The following is a 10,000-nucleotide window of genomic DNA, read 5'->3' as shown; positions in this document are numbered from 1 at the left end:
CTGTCCGACTCCCCTTCCTATCCTCTTTCTCTATTCAGGGTGCGCGCGGACAATCCCCGCACTTGTGCAGCCCCACTCCCCTCCGCCCCTGCTGCAACTGCACGGACGACACGTCATGGCCCCCCGGTTCCTCTTCGCCCCCCCCCCCAGACGACGAGTGTCCAGACACCGTCTGTCTGGGCCATCGTGGAGGACAACGCCACACAACGAGGACATTTATCTGTGGACACTGCGTGTCGTCTCGTCTGCTCGGCCTGCAGAGGGAAACAGATGTGTTCCCCCACTGTACCAAACGACTTTGACAGAATCACAGATCTCCTCTTGCTACAACCCTTTACACTGTCCTCCCATGAAATACCTGAGGGTTCCATTCAAAGCCTCGTCTTTTAAAAAAGGAGGCGTGAGCAAGCGGGGGCAGCGCCTGACCTCCGTCCTCCTCTTGGGACAAGGGAGCAAACTTTTCACAGCCTTTCACTAAACGTTGCCGGCGGCCGTTGGGTATCAAGTATGCGTGCGACCGACGGAAACGACAGCGGGCCGAACGCGAGGGGAAGCGTCACGCTGATCTCAGGTGACTGTCGCAGGTCGGCCGTGTCACACCGAGGAGGCTGGTGGGTCCCTCAAATCGGATGGAGCGCATGAGCCTAGAGACCAGAGATGTGTGTTCGTGGCACAAGGACATCCGAGCGCCTTCATACTGATGATTTGTGTTGTTGTTGTTGTCAAAATTGTCCCTGCTGGCCACTGTACATCCTCCCTGGCCGTCAGCCGGGGGAAAATCAAAGCAACAAGTGCAGGGAAATTAAAATGAAATTAAAAATCTATTCATCAATTTTGTGCATCAGCTGCGTTCAAATGTCCGGATCAATAACGAACCGCTGCAGACGTGCACCTTTAAGGCAGGAGCACAAAGTCTGTGTGAATCTGTGCCGCAGCATCCTACCGATTCAGAAATCCAATGTACTGACATAAATACATATATATATATATATATATATATTCACATTAGGTTTAAGTGCAATATCCATTCTGCGCATTGACAAATAGGCAACGCCTCCTGTGTTTGAAAGTATTCATTATTCGTCTTGTATTTATTGGTTGTGTCTTTTGGCGGAGTAGTAGTTGTTTTGTTTTCTTTTTTAAATTTGCACCTCTTATTTTGTGGTCCTGTTTTTGCCGATAAAAGCTTTCTTTGTACCGTTCTATTTCTATAATTACAATTACACAGGGAAGGCTGGAAGTCGGTGACAAACACAACCGTCATCCGACCACATTTTTGGGCCCTTTTCGCAACGACAAAACCAAGACCAGATGCAAACGTTCCTCATCGTCTGTGGAATCTGTGCAGCGTTTACATTCAAGATTGACACACGAGCAGCTGAGCTCCCTGCCCCGTTTGGCTGCGGCACAGGGGCCATTAAATCCATAGCTTCTCCATGGACGGGGCTGCGGACAACAATGGGCTGACACAATGGCAGCGTATATACGTCAGCTGGGGGGGGGGGGGGGGGCTTAAAGTGACCACACAGCAGGGCCGTCCTGAGATCTGCCGAGGCCTCTTCACACTACCGACGACCCGGTCGCAGCTACGGGACACGTTGGAGAACGAGTTTGTTCTTTTCTTATAAGGGGAAGTTGCGGCAACATTTTTTAGTCTGATGTGAGAAGAAACATCCCCAAAGTTCTCTTCCACAGAGTTTAAAAGTTTGAGTTCTACACAAGTTTGTCGTATGTTTTGTGTGGTTTTGAGCTCTTTGCACAGAATTACAGTACATGGATTTTTTTTTATTTTTTTTTAACTAAATTGAATGTCATAGGTTCCTCCAGCAGACTTCCACATCTGTGGACAAAGAAACACTTGAAGAGATGATGAATTTTCCGTTAGGTATGTGAAAGATCCTGAAAGATCCATCACATGCAAATGTACCTTCACAATAAGAGCCGGAGAAGCCTCCAGGATTAAAAAAAATCATTCCATCCATCCTTCATAATAAAACCGTGAGGGTAATTGTGTGTGTGCGCGCTGCGCGTGCGTGTCAGTCCACCCACCTGGATGAAGAGGCCTTAACCGGTGACAGATTACTGAAGTAACGCGTTACATGGATTTGAAGAGCAACTTTTCTTCGAACAGGTGTTGGAACCATACTTTTTTATGAAATATTTCAGTGGATATGTTGAATTCGATCGGAATCTGCAGGTTTGCAGGTTTCACTTGTTTAACAAAACGACTGGTGTCAAGAAAGTAACGAACGGCAATCAGCGATCGCCTGTTTATGGTTGCTCCATTTGGTTTTACGCGCTTTTCTCGTTTCGTTTTTACTCGTTTCGTTACGAAAAATCTCTCCGTTTGTCTCTTGAAAGACAGAAACTCGTTCAAATCTGCGTCAGAATCTCCAGAATTACGCAAATCGTTCCGGATTTATGTTTAACCCAAATTCTGTGCGTCATGGCGAGAGACTCGGGAGACATAGGGGTTTAAACATTTATAAAATGATATATGTATATACATATATATTTTAAATTCTTTCATCATTACTCATTTCAATAATCTTTTATTAAGTTTCTGTCAAACTTATTTTTGTTTTGTTTGCGTGCGTCGCCTCGTTGCGTGATCCGTGTGAATACCTCGCCAAACTAATTGGAGTTGCACTATGGGTCAATGACCAAATCCCCAAACATTGTTTTAAACAAACACGTAACGACACAAACCTCTCTGCCATGACAGTCACAGATGAACAGGCCTGTCGCGTTTATAAAGGCGAAACCTGTTGCCTATAGGTTTCTATTATTTATTCATGTATTAATGTCTGGTGGTTTCATAAAAATGTTGTGGTTGCTATAAATGCCTCCTTAAACCCAAAGGGGGAGTTCACGTGTTAATTTCAAGTGTTGGATCAGTGATGAGTGAAAGAAACGAAAAAAGTTAGACAATCCCCCCCCCTTCAGCTCAGGTTCATTAAATGAAATAGTATATATATATATATTTGAATATTTTATGATTTTATGATTTCCCAAAACTGAATGGATCTGCTGGACGAACATTTGGGGGGGATGGATCGATTTTGTGTCTTAACTAGAATATTATTCCAAGTTATTGCTCTTCTATAAAGTGCAAACCTCCAAACTCAACGAACTGTTGAGGGAAAGTTCAAAAAAAAATCTGGAAAACAGGAGTGAAATATTATAAATTATAAAACTTCAAAAACTTTGGATAGATAGACAGATAGATAGTCTGAATGTTTGGGAGCCTCCATCTTTTTCTTCATGTGATGATTTTTTTCCCCTCCTGAATTGGTGCATTTTACATTTTCCTCTTATATGTGGAAAAAGTCAAGAATAGGAAAAAGAAGAAGAAAAAAAAACCATAATAAAGAAAGAAAAGGAACCTTTGATCACGCGTGAAAAGCAACACGCGGCACTAAGACATTTCCAGCACAATGGGCTTTAAATATTTTTTTCTTTCTTTTTTTTTTATTGTTAACATTTCTGTTCTCCCTCGAAGGTCAGGCAGGGTTTTTTCTCTCTCTCTGCCTGCGCGGCGTCTCCTCAGGAGCAGCAGCAGCAGGAAGCGGAGGCCCTCCCATTAACACCCCTAGTGTCAGCACTAATGAGGGACACAGTGGCTGCTCTGTGCTCCCCAAACACACACACACACACACACACACACACACACACATGCACACACACACACGCACGCACACACACACATGCACACACACGCACACACACGCACACACACACATCACCTTTATGTTCGAGTCAGTTTTTTATGTGGTTGGATAAAACTGTGGGTTTCCCGGTGGTGATGCGTAAATTACGCACGTGTGTTTTTACTTCCTGCAACAAGGGTTTGTTTTTTTCCCAACAGGCCCGGAAATCAGGCTCCTCGTGTGTATTTGCTCCACACTGTTAAAATTCAAATGCATGTGCAAACTTTTAAGCATATTTGCACCTTTTATTCTATTCGATTTTATTTAGTTGTCTGGTTTTGGACACATTTTTTTTCCCATAATCAGTGTCTAAAGGGCATTTTTAACAGGACACATTATAACATTTTACTTTTTGTATATATTTTAATTTTTTACTATACAGTTTGCCTCGGTTTATTGCTCTTCTCTTGTACTTACAGTGGTTCTTTTTTTTAATGTTTATTTGCTTTATCCTCCCTTATTTTTTTATTCACTATGCTTGTTATGCACCAGTCACCAAAAGCATATTCCTTGTGTGAGAACTTGGCCATATGTCATATAGTGAGGAAAGGCGCAGTTGTTGCTGACAACAGTTGAAGACCTTGTGGGGCCAGTTTTTACAAAAAATACCAGTGCAGCTAAATGGAACTCAGCCATTTGAAACGTGTGCAGGCTTTTCTCACTGGGACAAAAAAGGTGTATTCGTTTATACAACTGATTTGCGCACATATCCAGGGAACACAAACACACACTTCACACACTCCTCCTGTTGAAATCACAGCTGGTAACAAAGTGTCTGCAGGTTTTTTTTTTAGGTGGACCCCCCCCCCCCCCCCCCCCCCCAAGAAAAGTCCCGGATTCGTACCTCAGAAGGCCTACGATGCGTGAAATGAGATAAAAACCACAACTGAATTCGCGAGATTAACGTGAATTCCCCTCACAAAAATGAATCTGATATTTAAAAGGATACAAATATATGAGTTAAAAAAAACTACACGTGTAAAGTAAATCACATTTCTTGACGACAGAGCAGTGCCGTTTGTGGCCAAATGTCTCAAAACTATTTCTGAGATTTTTTATAAAAATATACGGTTACATATGGTTATAGCTATAAATAGTTATGGCACTTTAAACGTCTGCTGAATTATTGCTGCGTGTAACTTAGCACTGAAATGCTACAGGAAAACCAATGACTTTAATATATAAAAAAAACATGTGGTGTTGAAATATCCCATATGAATATATATATATATATATATGGCGAGTTTATATAGTGTGTGTGTGTGTGTGTGTGTGTGTCTGTGTGTGAGCCAAGTGGTGAACGCAGCAGAGGGGAGGGACTCGTGGCGCTGCAGGAGGGGGGGGGGGGGGGGGGGGGGGGGGGGGGGGGGTGACGGACCGGATGCTCCTACAGTCCGGTGTAGAAACATGTGCATCCGGAACTGAACCTTCCTTTCTTTCTTTCTTTTTTTTATAAAAACACGCAGTTGCCTAAGGTAATAAAGGAAAGCAGAAAAAAACATATTCTTTTTTTTTAAGACAATAAACTGTATATTGTCTTTTGGATTAGACCCAATGTCGATCCTAATAACACACACACACACACACACACACACACACACACACACGAATGACTGATGTTGTTGAACTTTGGTTGACTTGTTTGATTCTGAAGCTGTGATTGATGCAGCTGGAAACGTTTTGAATAATGCAACAATTCTATGTGGATATAGAGTTTTAAAAAAATTAAAATCAAACATATAATATATAATAATATATATATCGCTTCCGATTTGGCCCCCAAAGACTTCGGTTCCCACAAAACCCCTGCGGTTTATTTAGAGCTGATAGAGCTAAATATTATTCTACTTTCACCTTTACACGCAGTATACATCACATGTACCGACATTAAAAATGTAAACGTGTGTGGATTGTCCCCCTATGGGCGGGGCATCTATACGTGGCCTCGTGCCTCCTCTCTGATTGGCCGCTCAAGCCAATCAAAGTTTTCTAAACGACCAAAATCAATCAAAGACTTTAGGGTGATGCTAATTGAAAAAAAAAACAGCTTCTGCTTGATTAGGCCACATAATATTAAACTGTGCCATCAGCCATCTTATCCTGTAGGCTGAGGCCCTGTGTTGGCAAATGGTCGCCAACAGGCGAGTTGAATAATAGGCCCACATTTGGTGGGATACGTTCCTATTCATTAAAAATCATTTTATTTATTTATTTTAAATTTTCTTGGCTTATTCACATGGTTTGTGGTGGGTGCTTTGTCTAAGCTGGCCCACAGCGGGCGGCTCAGTGAGTGTGTCGCGGTGCGCCCTTACCTGCGTCTCGGAGAGATTGAGCTGCCGGGCGAGCTCGGTGCGCTCGCGGCCCACGACGTACTGGCACCGCTGGAACTCGAGCTCGAGCCGGTACAGCTGCTCGGCGGTGAAGGAGGTCCGCGTGCGCTTGGGCCGGTCCAGGTCGAGGCCCTTCGGCAGGACGATCTCCCGGATGGTGCCTTTGGCGTCTGTCCAGAATGTGGGAGAGAAAAAAGAAACGTGTCAGTGTGTCGCTTTCCAAAACACCACAGATTCAGGCTGATCGTGGGTGTATAGACTATAGGACAATGAGTAAAGGATACGATCACAAGAGAATAAACCCAGATTAAAATCTAAAAAGAAGCATTTGTTCGGTGGTTTTACGCACCAAAAATAGCTGGAATGAATCGAGGAGGATCATTTGGAAAATAAATAAAAAGGGAATAAGATGCCTTGCATGTTGTTTTTAACATGATTGTCCATAACACGATCTTTGAGGGAAAAGGGGACTGTGTTCTTGACTAAATATTTACACACACACACACACACACACACACACACACACACATGCAGTTACATTAGTGTGTGTGTGTGTGTGTGTGTGTGTGTGTGTGTGTGTTTGTCTGTTGTGGCTCATTATAACGCCAGAGTCTCGTAGTGAACCGAGTTCATGGTGTTTAATCCACGAAGATTACTGGTGTTGCGTCGTGGCCAAAGACTGGTAAATTACGCTCGAACTGTAACGTTATGAAGACACACACACACACACACACACACACACACACACACACACACACACACACACACACACACACACACACACACACACACACACACACACACACACACACACACACACACACACACACACACACACACACACAAAATCGGCTGTAGGGGAGACGTACAGTCAGTGCGTAAACTGTTCATCTCTTGCTCATAGGTGTCCAGACTGGCGTTTTCGTGTGTGTGTGTGTGTGTGTGTGTGTGTGTGTGTGTGTGTGTGTGTTTTGTTGTTAGGCATGTTTGGGGACCAGTTTGTTAAAGTTGTTGTGCATGTTTTTATTTGGATCTTATTTTCTTTACTGCAGTTGCCAGTTTCCCTCTCGTGGCAGAATATCTGTTGATCAAAATCAATAATAATTAAAAGGATTAAAAGAAAACAGTCATCACACCCCGCCCTGGAACAGAAGGATATCATCTGATAAATAAAAATGTAACAAAAAAAAGAAAAACGATCAAATCTCGCTGTGATCGACAAACGTAGAGGTTTCTCCCCCACAAAAAAGAATCCCTGACCTTGTTGACGACACAGTAGCCGAGATTTGTTTCGTATTTATCACATCGGAGGCCAGACACGACCTGCTCTTTGCCCATGGTTTTGGATTCATAAAATATGCAATCCAATAAAATATGAAGAGTGCTGAATTAAACATGAAAACAATACTGATTGAGCCGAGCATCCATACTGCGAGAGGGCAACAAACACAAGAGTAAAAATAGATTTTTCTTTTTCATAAGATATAAAAAGGCAACAAAATTGGATTCGTGTGATTCGACAGCAGGAAGCAGAAAACGTGCGTAAAAGAAATCACAACTGAGTTAAAGGAGAAAACGCAGTTATATTCCCGCACTGGGCAGTTATCTCAACCACAGAGTTATATTCATACGTTTTAATTTACCTGTAACATGCATGAGCTGCAAAAACAAAAAGCGCCTCAGAGATCTCCATCTTTACGCACACGCAAAAAAAGACTCTGCGTCATGTGTCGCCAGGCAAGTGCAGCTTCTTTTCTGCACCACGGAGGCAACAGACACCCCCCACCAACCCACCCTACCCCTGATGCGTCGGGGGGGGGGGGTTGGGGGGCGACTGTGCATGTTTGCGTACACACATTTGCACATTTTTGTTTTGGGCTCCGGAGCCAAACTAAAGCTCAAGCTGCGATGGAAACATTCGCAAAGAGAAGCGAGAGACGAGGGGGAACCGGCGGGCTTGTGCGTACGCAGACCTGCTGACCTCCCGGTGACCCCGGCCTCTCTGCGGAAAGGGAAAACACACACACACACACACATCCAGACTCTGCTCTCGAAAGAAGAAAAAAAAGAAAACCCTGACGCTGCAGGCACCCCAGCGTGCACGCTCAGTGAGAACTGGGACAAGCATCGGAACCAAAACCGGGAAACCAGGAGTTCTGTCCTGTCTCCGCCCTCGCGTGGATCATCAACCAGCAGACTGATGCGGCACAATAACTCAGCACTGGCGATTCATATAATATAATATTTGGACAGCGGCCTGTCGCATATCAAAGCAGAGAAGATGCATGGAGGTTCTATATACGTGGAGAAGAACCAGACATAACGACAAGACAGTTGACCAAGTGCATGACGGCAGCAGCTCAACTGTCTGATAAGGAATATTTAACGTAGGATAATAAAAGGCACCAAATAATAAAAATCCAGTTCCAGGTCAGAGAAGCTCTGGGTGTCCTGCAAGCGGCCTCTCTTGAGATCTTTTTGTTTCTATCATCATCATCATCATTATTATTATTTCAATCTGCATCCACGTCTACAATTTCTCTCCTAGTCTCGTATATTTCTGCTCATCTCACCTTCACCTTTTCTTCCTTCTAAATCAGCCCGATGCATTTCTACATCAACGCAGTACAGTATATAGATCCTGACAAACACACACGAGCACACAAACGCACACACGAATAACTAACCGGTCAATAGGAGATCAGACTATGAACCAGGCAGCGACTGTATAGTATATTGTTCTACATTGTTCGCCTGCAGCCGAAGCACTGATAGGCCGACATATTGACTCAGTCAGAAGATACTGCGGGGGGATACATTACAACTTGCAACTGCAAAAAAAAAGATATTTCTTAAATATTTTTCATAAATTTTTCTAGGGCAAGTTGGACACATTTTGTCCCTGAAAAGCATTTGGCAAATTACATAAGACTTTAAAGGAAACAAATACTATATTTAAATTTTTTTTAATCACTTAAGTTATAAGAGTCTTTATCTTTTCGTGTTGTAACCCCAAAAAATAAATTAAATAAAATGTCCCAAATGCCAATAATCCTTAATAAAAAAGAGAAAAATACATATACACGCCTCTACATTATATAGAAAATGTTTTTCTTTATGTTTGTGGGACCTGCTGCTCTGGAAGTTTTCCTGTGACACATACACACTATATGGGGCTATACAACACATATTTACTGTACACATCAATTTTTTCTATACAATTGCACCTGCAAACTGTAAAATGAGACTGGGACCATTAAGAGGTACACAGGGACTTTAAAAGAGCTTCTGATCATATGGGGATAAATAAACAAACAACAGATATAAGTTGTATATAGATATATTTTTAAGAGATGGTGTTTGATGATGGTGAAGTTTTTTCTCTGGATTTTCGGTATAGTTTTTAATTATTTCCTTTCCCCTCAGAGACCGCTGGCCTCCTGCGGGAGGGCGTGGACACACTCGAGAGTAAATACTGAATTAAATATTGTTCTGCTGTTCATTAACATAACGTGGGCAGCACACGAAGGGCAATCAGCCGCTGACATGTAAACTAAAACACACACACACACACACACACACACACGCACACGCACACACAGCTTCATAATAGTGATGGAGGGCTGGTGTGTTATTTCTGTCAGAACTTGTGTTGATTAAAAACACAAAACAGCCTAAATTCACCTGATCATCTTCAACAGTTTTGTTTTTAATAAAAACATTTTCCTTTGTCTGATTTTCAAACTCAAAGCAACATATAGAGAAACATTATATATATATATATATATATATGGGAAGGGGATATATTCGAATTAGACATAGAAGCAATAATTCACTGAGGTTTAATTTAATTATTTACACTATTGATCTGATTTCTATATTTCCACATGAACAAAAGGTTGAGACAGGTTGCGCCAAACGATAATAATTTTATGACTTTAGTTAATGTGCATGCATTAA

The 10,000-nt window shown here is 42.5% G+C and overlaps 1 protein-coding gene across 1 annotated transcript in view; it reads right to left on the bottom strand.

Moving 5' to 3' along the window:
• The window catches only part of vax2 (ventral anterior homeobox 2), a 20,732-nt gene that overhangs the window by 8,913 nt on the left and 1,819 nt on the right, over positions 1 to 10,000 (bottom strand). Inside the window, exon 2 of the mRNA XM_035608075.2 lies at positions 6,023 to 6,210. Coding sequence (XP_035463968.1) covers positions 6,023 to 6,210 — 188 coding nt within the window. The remainder of the gene's footprint in view (positions 1 to 6,022; positions 6,211 to 10,000) is intronic.

The sequence above is a fragment of the Scophthalmus maximus genome, chromosome 12, assembly GCF_022379125.1.
Source record: "Scophthalmus maximus strain ysfricsl-2021 chromosome 12, ASM2237912v1, whole genome shotgun sequence".
NCBI lineage: Eukaryota > Metazoa > Chordata > Actinopteri > Pleuronectiformes > Scophthalmidae > Scophthalmus > Scophthalmus maximus.
The sequence above is the reverse complement of the archived record's forward strand: the minus strand, read 5'-3'. Positions and strand labels throughout refer to the sequence as shown.